The sequence below is a fragment of the Poeciliopsis prolifica genome, unplaced genomic scaffold (genome assembly GCF_027474105.1).
Source record: "Poeciliopsis prolifica strain line A6 unplaced genomic scaffold, Auburn_PproV2 SCAFFOLD014, whole genome shotgun sequence".
Classification (NCBI taxonomy): Eukaryota; Metazoa; Chordata; class Actinopteri; order Cyprinodontiformes; family Poeciliidae; genus Poeciliopsis; species Poeciliopsis prolifica.
In genome coordinates, this window is record NW_026562389.1 from 1,011,053 (window position 1) to 1,036,763 (window position 25,711).

Sequence of the window (25,711 nt, forward strand, 5' to 3'; positions counted from 1 at the left end):
TTTTTTCTGTGTGTGATTTTATGTGATAAGCCAATACACACATTACTGCATAATTTTCTAATTAGAACAGGAACATTTTCCGCAATGTCACACACATTCTCTAATTACGAGATATAGAGATGCAGCTGTAAAACCCAGCTCATAAGAGCATAATGCTTTTCTTAATGAAGTCAAATTACACAAGGAAAAACATTTCTGAACCAAATGAAATATTGTAAAGTATAATGTATAACAAGCCAGTGTGATTTACAAGATATGGAACAACTTTAGTCTCGTAAGAAAAAAGTATTTGGAGGTGTTTAAAAGATTACATTCGAGGCAGAAAAATTAAACAGATTTATTAGTTTGGTAGTTTACAATAATTAAATATTATGGTGATTTAAGGTAAATCTATAAAATAACATAACCAAAGTAAAAAAAAAAAGATAACAGAGAGAAAATATCTTGGAGAAAATATATTATTTCTCTTTTATCTGTCATATTAGGTAGATTAGTATGAAAATTTATTCACTAAATCTTTCCTTCTTCAGGCAACTTTGGGGGATTGAAAAAAGTAGTGTTGGGATAAAAGTGGAAGAAAGAAGTGAAAGCAGTAAAGGACAGGGATAAAGAACATGATTGATTTAAATAAACAGCATTTGTATAAATTTGTCCTGTTTCATAATCTTCCCTTCTCTACTTCTCACCATGCTGTATATTTAGCTTTTGCTGAATTTTAAAAATTAAAATAAGATTGGGATATTTTTAAAATGTGCTTTTAGAGTTAATTGAAAATGTGATGTCAAACATACTCTCTTTTAAACCTAAATAAGGTAGTGACAATAGTAAGAATCTGTTCTGTGGGTCACTGGATTGAATACCCGTTGTGTCAGTCGTGTCCTTATGCATGGCAGCCTTGCTTCTATCAGTGGTCTATCTTTTAGACCACAGAGTAGTCTGCTATATAGTATCGGCCATTTTAAACTTTAAACAGTTACTGGAGATCTTCGTCATTCTTTTTTTTAACTTTGGCAGCTATTTTTTTTGTTGTTTTTTTGTTTTTCTACAAGTTTTACTGTAAAAAAGAGGTTTCTTGGGGGAAGGGGTTTGTTTTTTTGTAACTAAATTTTGCCAAGTCATAAAAATAACATCAATGGATTGTCTTTTTCTTCACTTTTTAATTTAAACAATAGGAGAAGCACAGAGGTGCTGCTTGCGCTGCACTTTGAAATGTGCTTCCAGGGAATTTTAAATTAATGCAAAGAGTAAGACATTTTGTTTAATCAGGAGTTAGCCGAGCCTGGGATATCAGCAGCTAAGCTCGATGAAACGGCTTTCTATCTGATCAGTCTTGTTCTCACACAAGACACTGACTTTGAATGTTGTCAAAAAATCTATACAAAAGCCAGGTCATGCTGTGAAGCACGATTGAATAAATGAATTGTGTTTTTTTCTTTTGTAGCAGAACAATTTTCTCATGTTACAACTTAAACCAAAGAATGACACACATATTGATGTTCTCATTTAAGCCTTTGACAGATGACAGTGAAGGATTTTTCCCAAAATTTAAAGACAATTTTTAAGATGTATTTTTTTATTCTTTTTTTTAATATAAATGAACCCTACGGTAAACACTGGACACAAAATGAAATAAAATGTGAACTGTCGTGAACTCATAAATACTTGAAGCACTCTTGACTTATACTTTATTAATATTGAAGACATCAATTTATATTCAGATTGACCAAAGAAGATTTGACATTGGATGCTAATTGAAGGAGGACAAAACGCCTCCGGTGGACTTGAATTGACTCAAGTATGAAAGCATAGGTGAACATATTTTTCAAATGTGGGGAAAAATGTTTAAAAAACAGCATCAAAAAGAATCAGAAACATAAGGGGTAATGAGAGTAGTGAAAAGCCAATACACACATTACATGTTTTTTTCATAGCAAATCCATGGGGAAATTCATGTCATTTTGGTGGAAAAACAAAAACATCCGTTGTGTAAACATTTTAGTTAACACCCGACAGTCACCCGGCAGCCAGTTGCTTTATGTTTGTTCAGAAAAGTCAGGAGAAGCTTTATTCCCCAGGTGCTCCACAGTCAGTGCTGTCTAATGACAACTCAAGTCTACTTATTTGGCATAATGGAGTCCAAGCCCTCTATTTTTAAAATACAGTGTCTACAGGTAGACATCTGTACATACAACTAAAATCAGATATTGATATAAATAGTTTAAGAAAACATTTTTTCTATCTGATATTAAATCAGACCAAACCTTTCCTGTTTTTGTAACCAAATGTCATAGTGATCCCTATGGTGTCGGTCATCAGCTTTGCTATCCACTCAGGCTCTGTGGATGATGGTAACCAAACCAGGCTCTAACTTTAAAGGCAGAGCCTTCTTTGCATTTAGCAAGCACTTGTTTTATTTTTACTTCTTTTCTAGAGATTAGTTTTTACTTTGACATAAAAAAATTTTTTGTAAATTTTGATGTGATGATTTGTAAAAGAAATAAAAGAGGATGGGGATCTTTTTTTTTTAGGTATTGTGATAATTTAAGTGTGTGTAAATTTCTCAATTTAAAGAGAGTAAAAATATTTCCTGAAGGAATTTTTCCCTAATTGTTAGCAAACAGAACTGATTTTGATAAGCATCCCATTAAACGTGTAAGCGTAGATTATTTGGTCCTTAAATATCGATTAAAATGTTCTGATGCAGTTAGCACAGTCAGTCTGACACACTTTATCCCGATGTGTACACTTTATAAAAGCAGAAAGTGTTCTTCATAGAAGTGACTGGATTTAATATCCCACAAAATTCACTTAATTTACTCACATTGGGTTCCAGCATACATGGGAAAATAGGAAAGAGAGTGTCAGCAGCTTTCCAAACCATTCTTTATGTTTTTACCACAAGCACTTTCTAGCACAATAACAATGCTATTTAAGCATCAACTCTTAGCTGGGCCAAAAGAAAGAACTGCTTTTGTCAGGAGCTGCGAACACAGAATGATGGGGACAAACAACCAGTTAAAATGTTGTGTGCAATATTTAAAACTTGTGAGATGCTTTTCTTTTTAACCCTGGAAATTATAACAAAAAATATATACATTTAACAAACAAAAAACATGCATACACATACTGTATATATTTTGCTTTAGTCAAAAGCAAAATACTGAATGAGCACAAAGAGGAACTGATAAATGTAGAGACAGGGAGAGAAAATGTTGTCACTCTTTGGCCACTCTCCTGCATTTTGGATGTGTCAATTTACTTATGAATGAAACAAGTGATTAATGGATGGTAGGATTATGTATACAAAGAAAGTTAAAAGGGAAAGCTAAATGTCTGTGACCTGGAAGCAATCTCTACTAAGCTGGCAGCAGAGAGCGACTAAGAGATGAGTAGCAAAAGTGGCAGAGAGCTACCTGACACCAAGATTGTGACCTTGTGTAAACAAACCATAGCTGTATCAGCAGGACTCACTGGCCAAGAGATAGAAAAAGGCGCCGGCCTTACCCAGCCAAAACTGTGATGTGCATAATAGATTCACAAGATTGACCATAAAATACCAGACATGGAAGGAAAAGAGCTTTTAATCATATAATGTACAGGTAAGTGCTAAATGCTGTAAGTCAGAGAAAGAGCCATATTTGCATGTTACTGTTATCATAAAGAAAAAGAAAAGAAGTGATGTTTGGTGGTTATTTTAGTTCTTTTGAGAACTGTGACTCTTTTTTGCATAATTCAAACTTCAGACAAATATTCTGAAGTGGCTATTTGAAAGTTTAGACCTACAGAATGCCACTTCATTGCAGGAAAGTACAATAACAAACACTAATGACAACTGTGAAGTGTACAATTCAGAGACTGAGGTCCAGACGAAAGTCAGGGAGTAAAAACAATCTTTAATACATCTGCAGACGGAGAGCAAGAAATTCACTGCATTAGGCACAAATTAGGATCCGCTCTGACGAACTCAGAGTTGCATAGTTACTTTATTCATCTCTCTTTACTACCGAGGTGGAGACTCAGTCTTCTAAGACCAAACAAAAGAAACAAAGGAAAACGTACGGAACCTGTTATGCTCATTCACTGTAATGTTTATGGGATGTGAAAACTAAACACTCTATCTCCATGCAGGGAAGGTCACGGGAAAAACAGCAAGTTCCCAAATAACTGTCTGGGGAAGTTCAGCAACCCTGGGAAACTTACTTCAGTAGACACATCTCATTTCATTAGTTTGTACACCTTTTTCAGCTGCACAGAAAAACACCTTGACTGTGATTCAAAAAACATTACATTTATATGATACATAAAGGAACATCATTTAATACAAATAAATACTTTTAATACTTTGCTGCGCAGGCATATTACTTTTTAAAAATAAAATAACCTTGTGAAATGGCATAGAAACGGACTAATGAATGTGATTTTGGAAAAAAAAAAGGTTCTAAGTAAATGACTAAATATATATTTTTTTAAATATCCTTTGTATTTGCCATGTTTCCACTTCTCTATGCTGAACTTAAGCATAGAATATGCGTTTACTGGAAATATCTTTTTCTTTCTTTCTTTTTTTTTGCATGTCTCTTAATTTTTCTCTGGAGGCTAACAATTACCCTCTTCACTCGTCCACTAAATAATCAGAAAATATTGGCCATAAACTTATTAAAAACACAAGCCAATTATCCCTCTTATAATTACAAAGACTTCATTCACACCCTGATTTTTTTTTTTCCATCACATATGCTTTACTCTTGCCATAATGAGATTTTCCGCAGGTGGTAGTTAACACTCACAGACCAAATATACCAACAGACTCTCAAGTGTTTCTTATGGTGTTAGGTGAGGGCCTTGTTACTGTATAGGAACTAATTCATACATTTATCTTTCATCTTACAATACAGACTCTTTGATTCTCACCTTTGCCTTTTGTGTGTCTGTATCGCATGCTGCAACAAAAGTGCACTGCTGAAGAAATCAAATTTTTAAATTTTATGTTCAGTTCAATTATATTTTAAAATTTAACCAGTATCAATTATATTGTGGTTCAGCATTTGTTTCCATGTCGGTGGATGTGTCTAATTTATTGAATGATTAGGTTTTTGTTCCTCAAATTTTTTTTTTTTTATCTATTATGTTCTTCTTTATTGAGTTATATTGTTGCCCCTTCTGACCGCCCCTTTTCATAGCTGTTCTTACTTGACTTTCTTGGTTGTCTTTCTTGTCTCTCTTTTGCTCTCCCTCACTTTGTCTCTGCCAGCATGGCCTGCAGGCTTTCAGCAGCATTACAGCGTGTAAACCTTGGATTACAGCAGCTAGGTCTACATGCCTCTTTGGATCACACATACACAATTGCGTGAATATGTACTGTACTCACCCACATACCGTCCACACACAAACATGCAAGTTTGTATTTCTACCCATATTAGGAATTTGTATTGACTTCCATTTATTTTAAGACTTGCAGTTTTTCTCAATCCTGACATTTTCTCTAATCCTTAAGTCACTCCTTACCTTGAAGCCTAACCAGTAACCTTTAACAAGGAGATCCACAGAATTAGGCTTTTGTCTCCATAAGGCCTGTCAGTCTTCTGGATTTTAGTAAATATGCCAGAAATGGTCCTAAATAGGATGGTTATACAACCACATAGAAATACTCGTCATTGAAACGGAGCTTTTTTCAGAGGCACCAAACTTTGTCTGTTACAAATCTAGCTGATGCGAAACGTGTCAGTCACTAACCTCTGTAGTACAGCCTAAAGTACATTATCCCAGTGATAGCTTTTTTGTTGCTAGCCCCTTGCAAGCACAGTTGTAAATATTTTGAATAGATTTTGTCTTTGAAGAAATTATAACAGCAAAGAAGATTACAGATTTCAAGGGATAAGCAGGATAAACAACAGTAAGAAGGAGAAAAGTTACGCAAACACTGTATTTGAGAGAGGAGCTGATGCTCTGGTGAATCAAGTGTGATGGAATGAGTAATGGCAGTTCAGTATCAACTTATGAATCAAAACATTGTGATTGTAAATAGACTGGTGTCATACTGTTTGTGTACATAAATCGGAAAGCAAAATGTCAATTGCAATTAAAATGTGGATATTTACTATCATTAGAGATATTTCCTAAGAGATACTGTTGTGGCAAAGGATGGTAAAGTACATTAACATTTTAGTCTATTGATTGGACAAGGTTCTAATAGATATCTTTATTGAACAAACGACAACAAAATATTTTCATCGTTAGATAGACATGGATACAGAGCTTTTTTACTACTTATTTCTGTGTCTCTCTCTATTCACATACTTTTGTGTGTTGAAGATACACGTGTCAATAGATATGTAAATGAAAAGGACGTAAAGAAAAGCAGGATGGACATGAAGAGATATATCTTGCTGTTGTCAATACTAATATAAAATGGGTATATTTCGTCAGGCAGCTGACTTTAGAGTGCTCTTTTTAATAAGACATGTCAAAACATTGCACAGCATCTAAAATATTTTGTGAGCAGAAAAGCTGATGACAAACACAAACATAGATTGGACACAAGAAAGAAAATTCCAGTTGGGAAAAGCACTTTTAAAAAATAATTAGTTACCATTACTAGTTACTATTTCATAAATGTAAATGAGTTGGAGACCATTTTACAATACTTAAAAGTAACCAATTACCAAGGAAAGTAACTATTGCTCTACTTAAAAAAAATCATATTTAAATAAAAAGAATAAATATATATCCTTTCTTAATATGACTTTAAATTGTTCAAATGTATAAGTAAAACTGAATATATTGTGTGAAAATATTAGGGATGCACTGATGCTGATTCCTGCATCGCATATCTGCCCGATACCGTGTGTGTGTACTCATATTTGTGTTCAGAAAAATATTCTGATACTACAGGACACAATACCAGTGGATGGAAGCTCTGTTTCCCCCTAACAGACAGTAGCTTGTTAGTTTGTGCATAAATGTAAGCATCAGTAATGCAACATGAACTGAAAGGGAGCCAAATAAAAAGAACAACATGAAGATATGGTAGTTGAGCCGAACAGACTATTTAAAGGCAAAGTGACTTTAACCAGCCGGGTAGCAGAGGAGGATTTATGTCAGCAGTGTGGATGTATTTCCAGTCTGACTGCAAATTATGTACAGCAAAGTTGTCAAGAGAAAGAGCAAAACCTAACAGTTTCAATACAAGTAATTTGATACAAAAAACAAAAAACACAATGCTGACTTCAAGCAGATTTCCCTTGGGAGCAAAAAACACCAACAACCATCATTGCAGTAAACTCTGACAAAGTGGGAGAAGATGTCCAGAGACAACACTTGCACAGTAAAAATCACAGAGGCTCTTACTCAATACATTGCTGTTGATGGCCAGCCATTATCTGTTGATTTATTGAAATGGCTCCCAATACAAGTTGGGAATTTGACATCCTCTCTCTGTGTTGGAGTCAAAGTATGAGCTGAAGTTGGCTTCTGATTGCAGCTTCCGATTTTGGAAATGGCTAAAGGACAATTCCGCATATTTGTTTGTCTATTCAGAACACATCCACCAAGGTCTAATAGCTCAAGGGCATCAATCCCATCTCATAATTGGGGGGACCATAAACAGGAACACTTTTTAATTGCAATTTTTTTTTTTTGGCAGGGAGTCATAGTGAAATGAAATGTAAGATATGGTTTAAAAAGTTTTTAGACCACATTCAAGCTGCAGGACCAAAACTGACTAGTAAAGTACGTCAAACATGTGTTTTTCTCACTAAACAAACTTTTGAGAAGTAAAACTGACATTCAAATGTTGCTTCAAAGCGAGTTTTGCTCAGTCAGACTGATTTAATCTCCTGCACCTAAACAAAAATTTAAGGTTCTAAATTAAAAAATCTTTAATGAGTAACTACTCTTAATAAAATTCCTCATTATCACTTTATTTATTGAAACGGTTCCCAAAACAAGTTATGGGATATTTAAATTATAACTTGTTCAGTTATGTAATACCTTGACTGATTATGTTCCTAAAAAATAATCTTTATAAAAACAGATGACCAGTTTGTTTAATTTTCTGTGCATTCCTTTGGCTCATGATGTTGCTGAAAAGGTCTCGTCATGGCTGCTACAAGAGATGGCTGCAGTGTTTTTGGCAGGACAAAGTATTGATGGTGTGACATCCTCTTTCAGCTGGAGCATTTTGGATGCAAAATCTATGTATCTCTACAGACTGAGAGATACAGAAAATGCACAATCTGAAGATATCTGGCTATGCTAAGTTGGTTTCCAGTCTTTCATCCGCATAGCATCTTCTCTGGCCTTCTGCGTTAGTGGATCTTTTGCAAACCTGAAAAAGCTGAGCACGGCCCATGAATGGAGACCTTATTTCTGAAATGATTCACTGTTTATTGAGACAGGCCTCATTTTAATCAGTATTTATCTTCCTTAAATTCAAAAGTAAAGTGAAGTAAAGAAGAGAAAGCCGTAGAAGATGTAGAGTCAAGTCGTTAGGAGCTTGTCAACATCATGAAACATCAATGGATCAAACCATGAAACGTTGTGAACTCATAAGGGGTGAATGCTAGATTTTGTTTCCCATAACTGTTTGCAAATGTGTAGCCGGGTAATAGAGCAACTACTTCAACAATTTACATTCTCAACAGGTAGCGCAACCCATCTGAGAGCACTTTGTTGAAAGATATATATTGGTTTTTCTTAGGTAGAAAATGGCAGGCAGGAAAAAGCTACACCAGAGCAAAGACAACATTATGTGACCTGAATTTAATTCTTACTGTATTAGAAAAGAGGACAATACCAATGTATTGTCCTCTTGAGCTTCTATGACTGAAGCTCAATTCCACCCTGCTTTACCTGATTCATGTCTCAAGGTGTTGAAAGTGCTTTTGGATTGATCTGTGCTTGGCATAATCTGATAAATGTTACTTATAGCACATATTTATACAGCTATCTGTGTAAAGTTTGACAACATGCAGTTGACATTTTAATCATATAGACCTACATATGACTAAATTTGTTGGGTTGGCGCTTCTGTCGCTCTGTCCTTGATCATGACACTTTAACCTGCCCTGTCTGCTGATGTTGCTCAGAGGGCCTGGTGGCAGTCCTGACTCTGTCAGACTTCCCTTGGAAAGCTGTGGCTACTATTCAGTAGCCTCACCACCTTCTGTGTGTGTGCATGGGTGAATGACTGAGTGTAGTGTGAATCTCTTTGAGGTTCTCTGCACTTGATGAAATACTAAGCAAAACCAGGTCATTTACCATCATGTTGTAACTGATTTTAAGGGGATAAAATGCAGGCAATTATATACTATACTTGCTTCTGAAAATGAAGGTCAAAATCCAACTAACACTTCGGGTTTTTTTATATGCCCACAGGGTTTTAACCAACAATGTTTTCAAAAGAGGCTAAGTGAGGTTTTTCAAACCATTGGAGCCTACACAAAGAATCCTAGTTTTTTGTTCCTTCAGCTCCAGATAATTTTCTGGACAACCAGCATTTGACATCAGTCAAACTTTCAATTAAATTATTTTCAAGGTTAATGTCAGCAGAAACATATATTCAGCTATGAGTCATCTGAATCAGAGTCAGAATGCTAATCAATGTTATGGCGTCTGATGATAGAGCAAAGAGGAAATTAAATTAAAGAGAAACGAGAATAGATGAAGAGATGTTGCTTTAAGTACCTTATGTTAGGAAACATTTGTTACTTTGTAATGTGTGTTCTTATTCTCTACACTTGTAAAAATAACATCTTGGCTACAAGTGAGTCTGTGAGGTAAATGTCTGGACAATTATAACTACATAGAAGCCATTTGTATAGGGATAGGCTGGATTGCATGGTTAGATTTTTTTATGAGGTATTTTTAAGTTTAAGTTTTGCTGGAATCCTTTTGGACTATATTGAAAGAGAACAAGAAATCTTCCTGATCAATGTCCTCAATTAAGAAGCTTGAAGTGAAAAACTATTCAACATCAAAAATCTTATCTGAGTCCACTATTGCAGAAAAGAAGACCAAGCAGACTTATGATGAGTTCCTTGAAAGGATCTTGCCATGCCTTCACTCACAAAGCAAAATTATGCATGTCAAGTGATTGAAAATGTACTTTTAGAAATACTGTATGTATGTATATATATATATATATATATATATATATATATATATATATATATATATATATATATATATAAATCAGGAGGGACTGATTGAGATTTCTGAAAAATTGAGAAGCAGATTGTCTTTCATAATCTGCAGTGAGTTATCTGTTGACCCAGATAACTCTCTTGTCTGTAAATGTCAGAATATAATTGTGAAACCATATCTTATTTTTCAGTTTTTCCCCCACAAATTAAAAAGTATGAGAGAAGTGATATAACTTTCCACCACCAGCTTTTTTTTGGCGATTTGAATGCACACTGCTCACACATACATTCCATTTAATTATTCATACACGTATGTCCATGAATTGTGTATGACAAATGGGTATTTTGAGTTTTCTGTTCAACTTTTTGCAAACGGGTCATATGGACTTGCATTCATTTTTGCACATTTTTACAAAACTCTATGAGATGTGCATAATGTACATAGAGGACTGTGAAAGACAGAACAGGACAAAGGCTGTGTGCCTCTGATTGAGTGTGATTATAGGCACACCCAGAAGGAGAAGGAGAAACAAGACCTACAGGCTAATTTGCTGCCCCTCTTGTATCTAATACCGGCACTAAGTAAACATCAAGCAATGATTAATGAAGGAAAGAAAATGTTAGAAAAACGAGACACACTTCATAACTTTCTCAGTAATTTTCATCAAAGAAGAAGTTTACAGATAATCCATCAGATCAAACTCTTGTGCATCTTCTAACCTTTCTGGAGTCTTCAGTTTCCTTAGAGAGGAGTCACTGCAGTGCAGACCAAAGCAAAATTGACAACATGTTAGATGCTTTTCTTATCTTTCTGGGCAGCCTGTTTTATTGAAGTTTTGTCTTCACTCTGCCTCTTTTCTATTACCATTTCATCAGCAAAAATGAATGAGGATTATTAAATGAAACTAAATATATACAAAGTTGAAACTAAAACATAATATGAAACAAATATCTGTGATGTACTTTTCAGGATTTGGTTTATTAGTAACAAAGGTGAGATAATTCCAAATGCCAAACATATCTGGAAGTCAGAAGCTAATTGATTTAAAAGACATTTTTTAGCAAGTCATTACATTAATCACAATTTTGAAACAAGGCAATTATTTACAAAGCATTTCTTTCTTTGTCAATTAAAAAGAACCAAGCAGAAAAAGCAAATTAAAAGATATGCATTTTAATCATAAAATTATTAACCAATTTAAACTTTGGTATTTGAATGTTTGAAGTAGATGTACACAACACACCCAGACTGAGCCATAGTGAAATACTATTCCAGCAATTCAAGCAGGAAGCAACTTGCTTCTCATCTGGGAAATCAGACCACAGCTTGTTCTTAATGATTGGTTTCTATAGACTTCAGTGGAATTGGTGCAGTGTTGTGAATGTTTTCATATGTATGAGAAAGAAGATTTAAAATAGTGGCTTATCAGACATAAATGTGTAGTTTATTAGAGCAGACTTTTCAGCAAATAATCCAATACATATAAAATCAGTCTTTTATGCAATTCCTATCGGTTTATATGACAAATTGGACAAATGTGGATCGCTAAAATGTTTGAATCTTGTTCATGTAAATAGCCACAACACAATAACCTAATGTAGGATTTGTTACAAATCTGTCATATCTCATTTGGAATTGAATAAATACTGTTTATCTTACAGGTCATACTTATAAAGTCAAGTACATTTAATCTGGCTCAATACTATGAACTATTACAATTACATGTGTCTTAATGCTGTAATTCAAAAGTTGTCTTTGCTATGTGCAGATGATGTGGTTTTGTTAGCAACTTCAAGCCAAGCTTTTTGGTACACACTATTGTAGTTCATTACTGAGACTGCACTTGTTATGATGGCAATTGGTTCCTTTCCATGTGTTCCATAAGTTTCTTTACTAGAAAATAACAGTTTAATAACTTTCTCTTGGATGAGGGTGAGTCTTCCTCATACATTTGACTTTGTGTCATGATGACTTGTTAATGATTTACAGTAGGAAACATCTGGAAAGACAGATGAATCTGGGCTATGTTTGCAGTCATGAGGACTTTAAATGTAATTATACAGAATGATAAGCCTCCTGCTCTTTGTACTTAAAGGAGTCACTTGACTTTGATGCCTGTCTTGCTTTGAACACTTTCTGGGGACATCTCATTGGTAGTAGAGCCTGGGGCACACCCAGAACTCACTGGAAAATTGTATTTCCCTTACAGCCTGAGAATGCTTTGGGGTTCCCTTTGAGGGAAAGGGATGTCTGGGTTTTTCTCCTGGTTACCTCTGAGAAACAAACTCATTTGGAAAAAGACAATGGTCAGATGGATGGATTGTTTGCTTATTTTCCATATTTATTGGGATTTTTTATTAGATTTTTGTTTCGTTAGTGCTCATGCAGGTATCTCATAATTTATATGTTTTTCATCTAAATGATGAAAAACATCCTTTTTCCATTGAAATTTTAAACATTTGTTATTAGCTAATTAGTCCAATGAATTTGACTTGAATATTCATCAATTACCTACTGCTTTTGAGCATATATTCACCAAAGTTGTTCATTTGGAATGTGACCTCATTTATTTCACTTTCACATGTGCATTGTTCTTGCATGCTGTAGATGGTAGCAGACGGTTAAATTTATTTTATTATTATTATTATTTTTTCAGCAAGCTAATATTAACAGCCATAGTTATTTTTATTCCAGCTACAGTAACAAGGCAAACTGATTAAATTGTCTTAAATGGGTGAAAATAATCTTTAGATAACTATTATATATTAGCAAAATAACTGTGAAATGACTGCCAATAATACATACATTTTTCTACAAGAGTGGGCAGTGGAGAACCTGCAGTGAAAATAAATGTATATTTATTCCTTCACATACTAATTACTTCTCAATACATAAAGATAGCATTTATATCTATAGTAAGATTACGATATGTATAGTAACTTCACCTTTATTGATGTACAACAAACCATTAGTGAATAAAAAGTTTTATTTTTCAAACTTTTAATTTTAAAACGTTACATACAAACTATCATAAATGCTTTTGAAAGTTTGTGTTATTTTGGCCTGGTTAAAATCTAGCAGTCTGATTCCTTGTATGCCTATCCTCACAGGGTAAAAGCTTCGCCAAACGCTAATGTATTTTATCAGTGTTCTTGTATTGCAAACATTTTACACTGCAAAAGCATCTTGATTCTTGACAAGTCCATTTGATGCTTATTTCTCTGGGGGAGTTTGGGAGTGACATGTTGGCAGTCTCATATCAATGCATTAGCATTCACACAATGCTTTACAGCAGCAATTTAATGTAGAATGTGGGTGTTTCAAGGGAGAGATGCAGGCTCCACATGCATAGATTTTGGGGCAAAAATAGAACTTTAGATGACGATGTGGAAGCTGTGCTACTGATCATGCTGTTTTTTTTCAATGCAGAATTTATTATTATTATTATTATTATTTTATCATTTAAATGTATGTTCATTTGAGCATGGTTCCATAAATAAGTTCCCTGAACTGTCAAACTTTTTTTGCAAATGTGATTTTGTGTAAAAAAGGATTGAGGTAATTTTGGGGAGATTTGTCTGGTAACTTTCTGTTATTTCTCTCCAAAACTTCAGCAAATTTGTTCCCTTTTTTATCTCTCCTATGCGATCACCTTCATTGGCTTTTGCCATAGTTTTGATAAAATCCATTATTTATTTTGTTGGCCTGGAAGTAGTTCAATGGCTAATTGCCTTTTTTTATTTAGAATTTTATTCGAGGTTATATTTTTATCAAATACAGCAGTTTTATTTGTTTATCACAAAACAGCAGTGTTAACTAAAACTGAATCAAAAAGCATTTGATACAGAACTGTATATTTCAATTTTACCAATGAAGTAAGACTAGAATAACTGCAGTTCAGTCTGGGTTCCATGTCAGAGTATATTTGTATAAAGACTGTGAAGTGAGATTTGGCAGCTGGTTGTGCAGTGCCCTCATGCCACTGCAGCCTGGACTCCCTTATTGCTACAAACTGTCCCTCTGTGTTGTCTGATAGAGAGAGACAGTTCAGATGAAGGAGGAGAGAGACTTGGAGATTCTTACTGTTTTTCGATCTACCAGCAGAGTGCTGAGGGAATAAAAAAAGAGAGCACAGACAACAAAAAGGGCATAAACCTGCTCTGCAGCTTGTCTGTGCTTCTGCTTGTAGACTGGTGCTTAACTGCTATGGAGGAACATGACTACTTTGCAAGTCACAGGAGTGTTACAGGACCAATAGGACCTTGGTCCAGTTTTGTTTGCCTAAATGGACCAATGTGAGGTCCATTTAGGCAAACAAATGGACCTCACATTGGTCCATTTGATTGGAAAACAATTTTTGACATTTATTCAAACATTTTATTTTACTTTTTCAACTTCCCATGTACATTGATTAGGTTTCAACTGAATCACTGTCAGTCCTTTATGCACTTTTCCTATTCTATTCTCTCAAAATGTCATCTGGTATCGATTGCATTTTGAATATGCTATGAAACATTTGCGTAACAATCTGACTAAAAGCTGCAGTTTGTTAAAGAATGTCCTTGCCACAGACAAACAAAGCGTGACATGCTTAAAAACGGCAGGAACTCCTTTGTGTTTGTCAATGTACATTATAGGTGTACAGAACAGTGTCGGATGTTTCTCTTTATTGGTGTGAGTGTGGGTAAGATGGGCTGTTGAGGTCTGTAGAGTGAAAGGGTTTGTTGTAACAATAAATCACTCTTTTGTCCCCACATGGCAATGGTCGATGGGTCAATCACTTTTAAATGTGTGTGGTTACATGTCTCTTAAAATTCCCAAGGATTCTGTGTCTGTGCGCTTCTCTGTGCATTCGTGTATGCATCTAGTAAGGATGTTCAAGTTTACAAATTCTGTCTGCCTTTTCAGCTGTCGACTAAAGTGATTTGAATGTGTTTGTGTATGTGCACACATATACTTAACTTTTACAAACGTGTTTTATAGATATTTGTTAAAATTGTCACCATGTTGTCACAATATAATATGAGAGACGTAATCTGTGAAAAGACTGATCTTCTCCACCTCCAAGTGCTACTATTGCAGTCTGATAATTATACATATATATAGATATTTATGTATATATATATAAACTTTTTTTTAGGGAAAAGCTCGTTTTTCGAAATTAGAAATGCTAATTTATGGCCAATCAATATACTCACAATTTTAATGTAAAAAATCTAAACATCTAGGATGCAAGTTAACATAGAAATATTTTACGTTTGTCTTACAATTCATCTAAATGATCAATAGAGTATCTAGGGAAATCTCTTTTTACAATCACAGTGCATAAGGATCAATGTTCAGTAACTTTTTATCCGATCACAACTGAAGACTGTCTTACCTTTAAAGTCAAACATCTATAAAACAAAACAGCTTTGTTTGCTTTTTGCTTGTTAAATGTTAAATTTTTCTCATTTAAATCATACCAACTTTTCAATAAAGGGGTTAGAGCTCAGCAGAGCTCAATAGCTCTTCGCAGTATTAGAGTGTCCAGTTGAAAGTGTATTTTGCAAAGGTTTACTTATTTCCATTTGAGTGTTCTTTGCTTTTTATTTGGGGCTTTGGCCCTAAATAAAAAACACTCTTCCAAGGTAAACTCTACTTTCTGAAACTTAAGACTGCATTTGTTATAAATGATTTATCCATCCACTTCACCTTTGTTTTTCATTAGGAAAACACTTTCCCTGGCACAGTTCTCGACACATCCGCTCACAACCAGTTTGCTTTCATCAAATAAAATGAATAAATGTCTGTGTTTTTGGTGTGCTGAATATCAGCTACTTTATGTCAATACTATTTGATATATTTTATTGTATTGTGTCCTACGTAATTAATTATATACACATTTAAATCACTTACATCAGCAACTAAAGTCTGGTCTCACCCTCCAATCACTATCTTGTTTTTCTAATAAATTACCCAGCTACCCTTCATCTGTTTCTTGCATTCTTGCAGTTATTTTACCGTTTTGCTTCTTAATACCCGTTCAGCCTTCTCGGGTAAACAGGTTTTCCTGATTTGAAAGTTTTAGGAATCAAATACATGTCTGACTGGACTGTCACAACATATGAATGAAAAGTAGCACACATTCTTTTATTTTTACAAAGTGATGAAGGGCCTCAGCAATACTACCAAACTGTTCAGAAGAATTCCAAGAGTTTGGTCTTCATTCAAATTAAATGTATTTTGGCCCAGCAAGATTACTAAAACTCTATTGTATAAAATGTGTTAGAGCTCAGGCTTTTATGCAAGCTCCACATCTCCACCTCGAGGCTGAAACTAAGATGGCATGTGATGTAAAGTTTATGGTACACATTTTCATCAATGTCATATATGTTATAGTTTGAGAGGATGTGTCTTTTTATTTTTCCAGTGATAAACATGTACCAGAAGACCCATGCTATCTTACCTGGTTTTCTTTTGTTTCAAATACCTGGTTTAATTTTTTAGCCTTTAAATAAAAAACATATGGGCTGCTGTTGAAATTAGTAATTAAATATAGCGGCTCTTTACACCAAAGACCCTCCATAGATAACGAGAGTTTGATGTCAAGAGAGCATTGTGTTTCATTGTCGAAACATCAAGGCCTCTGCAAATGAGAATCATTAGTTACAAAAATATTAAAATTACTGAATGTGAAATTAAAAAAAATGACTACAAAGCAAAGTATGTACAACATTTGCCTGAATGAGAGGCTTAGCAAAAATAGATCTAGATTTTCTAATGCAGGCGGGAGTGCAGTGTTTGTTCTTTGGTTTCCTTTTGATTATCCCAGTGTTTCACAAATACTATTTTTGATCAGTGGAAAAGAAATGATGGTAATGATTTCTCATGCCACGAATACCCTAGACACGCTTCACAAAATGCTTTGGTAAAATACATAAACTGTAGACTTTGCACAATCTCCCATTAGGATGCAGATATAATTTCCTTCTTTCAGTGGTCCTCTGGTCAACTGCTGTACTGCCAGTATTTAGGCTTTTTATGAAAAACCTGCTCTTTTTTTGCAGTTCCACATCCACCAACAAATTCCTGTTAGGGGACCAGGTATCCATTCTTTCGTTCTTTTCTTGGGAAAATGCTTCAGAAATTCAATAAAATTTTAAACAAATAGAGCTTCATAAAAGAAACCAGTTCAGACTAAGTATTAACATAAGTATCTGTCCCAAAAGGGAATTGCTAAAAAAAGACTTAAATCTTACAACCAACTGTAACTTTAGCCTTTTGAAAAATGGATTATCTGACATTTCCTTCCCCCAGTTTGTGCTTATGTGTGTGTGTGTGTGTGTGTGTGTGTGTGTGTGTGTGTGTGTGTGTGTGTGTGTGTGTGTGTGTGTGTGTGTGTGTGTGTGTGTGTCTTAAGCAGAACCCAAGCTGTTTAATTCTGTGTGTGCTTCCTAGTGTGTTTATGTAGCTGTGTATTTGTCTTTGGATAGCAGACAGCTAAATCACTTATTTCTTTCCCACTGGTTCTCTGTCCACAGGGAAGCCAGCCTACTTTGATCTTTGAAGCTAAAAATAATATTTTATTGAAAGCATAAGGCAGTACAGAGATTATATAATGTGGTCCTGGGGAAAAGATTGGACGTTTATGATGCAATTTGATAGACATCGAAGTCTGGGTCAGAACCTTGCAGCACCTTTTGGATTCCAGACATTCAAAGGTTTTTACCGATATCCTACGATCAAAAGTACATCCCTGATAGAAATAATCTCACTTTTCAGATAACAATATTTTTAATTATCTAATTAAATTATTGTTTTTGATTTAACATAATTGCTTAGAATTTACTTCATTTGGTGGAATAAATAAGTTTTAGAAAAGAAATGTTTCTTTAGGGAAACATTTCTTTTTAGAAATGTTTTTTTTTTTTTATTCACCAATATTGTTCCTTCCCACATTTTCCTCATGTTTCGGCTCATCTACGAACCTATACATTTAACTATTTCTCCCATGTACTTGACTAATTACTTTGTGATTCTTCTGATTTTTGTTGGGTGTTTTTTTTTTTTTTTTTTTCCGGAAAGAAATTTGGTGTCCTGCATTTGGTGAAGTTGAGATAGGTGCATTTTTGTTCATAACATAAGAAACGTCTGTTCTTTTCCTGTTTAGATTCGACAAACAAAAAGGTATTGGTTTTGTAATAGATCCTTTTGCATATCACATGTTAAAGTACAGAACTTGTTGGTTATAGAGTTACACCAATATAGTAAACAAAACATGTTCTCACTACATGGGTCATTCAGTTAAATAATGAGAAATACAACTTACATAGCTTCCTAAAGTTAGAAAATGATAATAAACTAATGATCTGTCCTAATTACACTTTGCCTTCAGGTTGATTACAGAGAAGAAAATTTAAATAAATTAAATACAAGCCTGGCAAGTTCTTATTAGCTACAGGAAGGAATCATGAATGCATTTTATCTAAAAATATACAGTATACAAATTCGCAAAAGAGATTGACACAAAACTAATAGAACACCTACCAAGAATTTTGCCTGTGGTTTTTATTTGTAGATGGGCCCAAACCCTCATTTGGTTCCCGGATTGTTTACTTCTGCATAACCCTTGGGATGTATTCCCTCACAAACCATGGCAAAAGCACAACTCAACACCTGTGTACACTGAAACTAATGTTATTGCAAATCAGTGCATAAAGGATTGTAAAGCTGTAGGCACTATTTACCAGGCTGAAACCACAAACCTTTAAATATATTTTAAGATCTCTACAGGTTTGAGAATCATCATGCATACTGTTTCATATTTAATAACTAATTACCACCATTAATTGGGATTATTTTTGGTTGAGTTAAGAAATGAACGTCATCAGTGTCATTTGGGTGCAGCACATAAGACAAATTTGTTTAAATTCAGTATTTTAAGGACACAAAATATACCCCTCTGCACATTGAGATATTTAAATAAATCTACTGTACTACATGTTTGACTGTGGAAAACCTGGTTATGTAAATAAAACCTAAAATGCCATCCTGTTTTTGGAATTTCAGATTTATTGTTCCTCTTTTTGGGTATACTTTGCAGCTCGCCACATGGGACCCGGTGCATGGACTGAATGGCACTTTGACTGACAGGAAATTGGAAAACAACATGAGGGGAGTCGTGCTAAGAGTTGTCACTGTTCTGGTAAGTCAATTATCATGTCTCATTTTATTTTGGACTCCCCTACACTCAAAATCTACACATATGGACAAACAGAAGATCAGTTTAACCTGTTAAAAAGTGTGAAAATAGCCTGTTTTAACCCTATTTTTATGTCAAGCATTCCGTTTTTATTTTGCGGTCTGTCTTCAGTTGTAGCTTTCTCTCCATCCACCGACACTGTCTCAGCACATATCCAGCAAGGGATATCTTAAATCCTTATATAGGAAAAAGAAAATGGAACAGGGACATAGAGGATATAGTGAGAAAACAGAGTACTGATACTAATAATTGTCGTTATACTCCATTTCGCTATCTAACAGCAAATTGACGGAGACCATTGAATTCTTGATGATAGTGGGCGTCCTGTTTAGAAACTATTCTGTTTCACCTACAGTTTTTTTGTTGTAAATTCTTCATATCCTGTCATTGAATTCAAAAACAGTGGGGAAAATAGATCCTAGACATCTTTGTTACTCCTTTTTTCCCTTTTGGTTTATTTTGAAGACTTTGATTTTCTTAATCTTTGAAGGGAGAAAAGATATGGACTGTGTTTTTTGAGTATTGTTTCTAAAGTGGGGTGATAGTATAAAGTGACAACAAAACAGTAGACTGTGATCATTTAAATTCTGTGTTGCACTTCTGGTCCAGCCTTCATGTGTTGATGCTCAGGTTGGGTGCGTGGGTGTGTACGTTGGCGTGCGTGTGTGTTTGTGTAATAATATTAAGCTTGTTTTATTGGTTAAGGACTAGGTTTAGGACTAGTGTGTGAATTGAGTTTAGATTTGGTTTAGAGACAGGGTTTGGATATGGAAATTAATGAAAAATTAATGGAAGTCAATGCAAAGTCTGTGTAGAGAGAAAGACATTATGTGTGTGCATGTGTGTGTGACCATGTGACCATGTGAAATATTCTGGGTACTGCTTGGATGTACTGAGCTCTTTTCATCTGTGAATGGTTGGAGGCTGTGCATTCTGATCTTCGGTGTGTACGTGTCAGTGTGTGCGTGTGTCTGTAATAGTTTTCCTATAGGGCTTATGAAGTCTATTTCTTTCGGTTTTGCCCCTGAATGTGTTTTTTTTTTCTCCAACAATACTGTGGGGCACAAGCATTTCTTAGTTGGACCATCAATATTTGTTTATTATGCTGAAACACAGATGAAAACTGTTGGGAGCTTGTATTTATATACACACACATGCACACACCCTCTTACAACAACAGATTCAGTCTATCCATCATCACAGTGTTAAATAGTTATTGAGTTAATCGCTAAGTAGATCATAGACCTATTAGAGCCGTTGACTTTAAATCAGTTCTATTGATTATCTTACCCTATATTAATAAATCAGTATGTAACAGGAAAGGCTGTGTCGCAGTGATACTCTTCAACTATGGTGAAATAAGTCTTGTGGAATGTTTTCTCTGAACTAACCTGAGATTTCACTGAAAGCTCAGGAGACAATGTTGAAGACAACAACCAAAGCTACTTGTGGTGTAACAAGAGCTCATGCTGTGAAATCTCATGGACTTAATTCTAATCAAAGTTAAGTCTGTCTCTCAGAACCCTATTTAGTCACTCTTAGCCTTATTTCCCAGATATTAAAGGAAATAGTTCTTTTAAGTTTTCAGTTAATGAAGACGATGTCAGGCTAGCTGGCCAACAACTTTCTGCGTAAGCACTAAAAAGCCTCTCTCACATTGAATGATTTGTGTGGCACAATTGATCAGGGAAAAAAGACAATGGAGTGATGAAAACAGTTTGTAGCACTGTTAAAATACTGCAAATACTATCAACATAATGTTCAATAATTAATAAAATGGTTGCATTTTTGTAGTTTAGAAAATTAGCTGATTTGAGATGTCAGCAAAAAAACCGAACACAATCTATTTTTTTGTAAGCATCACTTCGATGCATATGTGCTGCTGTTAAAAACGTCTCATTAGTTATTCTTTTTATACAAATTAAATAATCCTTTTCAGCCACTTTAAACTTTTATCTGAAATAGGGTTCTATTTCAGATATTTGAATTTCAATTCAGATATTTCTATTTCAATTCTAGAAGTAGTAAGGGAGCAACTTATTTATTTATTTTTCTTTTCAAAGTTAGATTTGAAACTTTTGTACTTTTGGAAGAATAACCACTACAACACAGTGTACAAACAATATAATTATGTGTTTTTGTTTTATGTACACCTATGAAAAGACAAAGCATTGTATCAGATATTGTTTCATTTATTGGATGTTTTCAACCAGAAAACATCCAATACTTTATGTAATAGAATACTCTTATGTAAACGTGCACAAAAGGAGAGTGTTATGTCCAGTTTCTAAAAGCTTTTTATCTCTTGCTGAGATGCTAAAGATTAAAGACCAAGTCCCAGATATTGAGCAATATAGAACCTTGAAGAGTTTGCATTAGAGTCACAACAGAGGCTTTTGTTTTTGGAATAACATTTTCATCTCTTGGAAAGAATGACAGGGGGAACTTTTATTTTCTCTAACAATATAAAATACAACCTTATGCAGAGACTACCAGGGAGTTTTTTTTTTATTTTTATTTTTTAAATATGCTTTAAAATCAGTTTGACAGACAAAGCCACAGCGTTTGAAATTGTTCACCATTTTGTGAAATCACCATGACTCTGTTTTTGTGGGAAATTGGAGTTCTTCCCCCTGGTCTTATGCTCTAGAAGCACAGAGCCAGCAATGAGACAACATGTGGTGCATCCATTCAAGAGGAGACAGAATGAACCAGTGCCAAAGAAATTAGTGCAGAGGAAAGTGATGAGCGTGGATGGAAATTTGAGATGGATATCAGGAAGAGGAAAGCAAATATGGTAGAAAGAAATTACAGAATACTGTTTAATAAAGTAGGAAATTGTAACATAAAGTGCAAATTAGTGTTACAAATCAGTGTCACCAGCATTGTTATGAAAAACATTAAAAGGTGGATATTATGTAAAATTGACTTTAGCTCTAAATCATGTTATAATATTATTCCCTCATCAAAAACACATGCAGTCTTGCTTTGATCCTTTCATTTATGCTGAATCTTCTGTGATAGGCATGCAAGGGTGCCTGAGCGCTTGCTCTGACAAAGCGCTGTCTATTTACCCAAAGCTCTTCTTTGGAGTTGTAGTCCCCATCTAAGCCTATGCACAACAAATCACTCCTCCCCTGCAACTCCCCCATTCATCTTCACCAGACTAGCAACAGCAACAATTAGCAATCACCTGGTGGAAATGTATGAACTCGTCATACAAAGTACTTCTCAGTAAAACGCTCCTAAGAATGGCTTTAATCAGCATGAGAATCATTGTTATGATGGAAATAGGCCAATTTCAAGGAATCAAATCACTAAATCAAATTTCTAAATTTATTGTACCTGTGATTCTTCTTATTTGGCTGCGCAGTCTTGTTTGCAAACCTCTTCTACGTTGTTTGTAAATCAGGTGTGATGTGAAGTTTTCACCTGTTTTTTTTTTACAATCAAACTTTTAGCAGATCAGGCCCATGCGGTATCCCGTTGGAAGTAAACATCAACAAATGAGTGCGGTGTGGTCATAAAGGGATGGGCACAGTCAACAATAATAGTCTGGCATGCTGTAGTGTGTAAACTATATTAAGGTGGAACTTTCTGTGACAAGCCAAGAACATATTCTTCACACCACCACAGTTTAGACACAGATGTCCCATCTGTGCCTAAACCGTTGGCGCATAAGGAACAATGCCTCATGGTTGTTTTTACATCACTTCTGACAATCACCTAAATGGTGCTGTTGAAATCAACATACACCAGATCAGGCAACATTTTTTGCTATCTGTTACTGTCTAATCTTTCTGAGCCTGTGCAAATTCTTGCTTTAATTCTTTGCTCTCTAGCTGATGGGGTGGCATCCTGTGTTGTCTTTTGCTGCTGTAGCCCATCTGCTTAACAGTTTGATATGTTGTCCACTCAGAGGTGATATTCTGCATCCCTCTGTTCGGTTAATTGAGCAGCTGTTGCCTTTCTATCATCTCGAGCCAGTCTCTTCAGCTTTTTCTGACCTCTTGCAACAACAAGGCATTCTTATTCACATAACTGCCACTCACTGAATATTTTCATTTTGTTTCTGATCATCTTCTGTAAATTAAAGTGATGGCTGTGCATGGGAAGATCTGCAGTTTCTGATCTCAAATGTATGAGTAGAGCCAAGTAGATCAGCAGCTTCTGAAATACGCAGACCATATTCCCAACATTTTGATACCACTCTGTCATTTTGCACCTGCTATTCTCCAAATATGCGATTCTCCAAATAAGGAGAATCCTCCCATATGTGGACACTCTGGGAAAGTGACAGAGTGTCAACTCTGTCATTTTAATCCCTCTTACATACATGGAATACAACTGGAACTGATTGCAGGAAATTGGATAATTCATTATTTGCTAAAAAGCAATCAAATAGGTGTGACCAATAAAGCAAAACTCTTTTTGTGTTTTTTTTTTTACTTTACAGTCACAAACTTCAGTCTATTTTATTAAAACGGTATGTTATAAACAAACACAGAAGTTCATCATTCCGATGGAAAGAGATGATTTTGAACTTTAGTCCTCTAATATATATGTAATCAAACTCAATCTTGACTCTTTTTTTAGCTCAATTGAGCATAATTTCCCTAAAAAAAAAAAAAGAATCATTGCAACTGACTGCAGTCACTCAAAAATGTTTGTTTGCAATGTAACAATATGTGAAATATTAAATTAGTACAAATACCGCATATAGAGTTTGTGTGAAGCTGCATGGCTGTCTTTTTGAAAAGTAGTTTTGTCTGGTAGTTGCAGAGACATTAATTGTTTTCACAATCCTAGACTTGAAAAACTAACAGAAAATACAAAAGGTGCTGCAGGTGCATTCATCCTTTCAGATGTTGGAAAAGTCAATTTTGTTGTCAATAATCCACAGACAGGGGGAAAAGCTGTCAACTATTCTTATTGCACACCTGAATATAAGTCTGTCTTGGCAACCTTCAATGTTACTAAGAAAAAGCAGTGAAAGAACATTTTCAAACAGCGCACTCCTAGAACCTTTGTCTTCAATATGCAGTTTGGTTTTATTTCGCTTTGTTTCATCCAAGGGTTGCCTCTAACTTACTAAGATGTGGATGAAAACAGACTGAACGGTATATGGTTGGATGCAACTTCAAGGTTTTAAACAATAATGCCTTCCTTTTAAACCATTATGACTACTATGAATTTTGGGCTATATTTACTAAATGATTAACAAGATTGTTTTAACTGATTTTATTATTTTTTTCAATTTATGTTTGGATGAATTGATAAAATTCCGAGACCACGACTTAATAAATGCTATAAAAGAAGAGAAAGAGTCAGTTTTATGGTTAATAGGATTCACAGGAGCTACAACTTAAGAGTTAAAAGATAAAGATGAATCAGTTTTTTATATCTCAACCACATTTAAATTTAAAATTGCTTTTCATTCAACCAATAAGTTTGTTTCTGATAGCAAATGAGACTGGAATCACTCAAAGGCCAATTAAATGTTGCCCTTTGAGAATTTGAGGATTATCAAATAATAATTGTACAATCTGTTCTACTGAGATTTTATGTAAAAAAATAAATAAATAAAAAAGGGTTCTCAATGCAAGATGCGTTTCAAAACAAGTATGTTTTTCAAAGATGTAAGTATGATCAGAGCTTCCTAAAACACTTGAAAGCTTAATGGTTGTGATAGGACTTTGCAGCAAGCTGATGGCAGATTAAAACTGATAAATGTTGAACTCATTCATCTACTTATTCAATAATTTAATAGCAAAAAGGCCTTTTGAATTGAAAATGTTGCTTATTTTGACAATATATGGTCTTCATGAAAATATAATTGCAATTAACTTGCTAAAAAATGTAATCGGGTTTCACCAGGAAAAAAAAAACTATTAAACATGATTGATATATTTATTAATAATCAGTCAAGAACCAAACCCTTATTATGTTTTACCAGTTTTTTCTTAAGTTTCCTCTGCTATTTTGATGATTAATCTTTGGCTGCGAGCACAGAGTCCCTGAGACTGGAATGCCTCCTTGCTATCATCCTAATCTTGAACTCCTTCCACCGATTCTCTTCTGAATTGAAAACCCAAAACCCAGTAATTATAGTCAAGATTATTTCTGAGAAGTGGCCTTCACAATGGCAATGTTTAGTTCGTCCGACAGTATGCCATTACAACTCTAATCTTTTTAGTGATTTTTCTTTCAAACTTTTGGATTGTAATGTATGTTGTAGAGATTATTAGAGTAATGCTCAGTTGGAACGACTGTCCATAGCTATACAACTTTGATTTAAAAAAAACTGTTTAGTTTTTAAAAATT

General features: G+C 34.6%; 1 protein-coding gene across 3 annotated transcripts in view; it reads left to right on the top strand.

The window, feature by feature from the left end:
- Window positions 1-25,711, top strand: part of grid2 (glutamate receptor, ionotropic, delta 2) — a 437,319-nt gene that overhangs the window by 313,645 nt on the left and 97,963 nt on the right. For all 3 annotated transcript variants that reach the window (XR_008606581.1, XM_055039675.1, XM_055039674.1), the window contains exon 9: window positions 19,229-19,330. Coding sequence is in view for 2 of the 3 variants with exons in the window: in XM_055039675.1 (XP_054895650.1) it covers window positions 19,229-19,330 (102 nt within the window). In the remaining variant the exon portion in view is untranslated. The remainder of the gene's footprint in view (window positions 1-19,228; window positions 19,331-25,711) is intronic.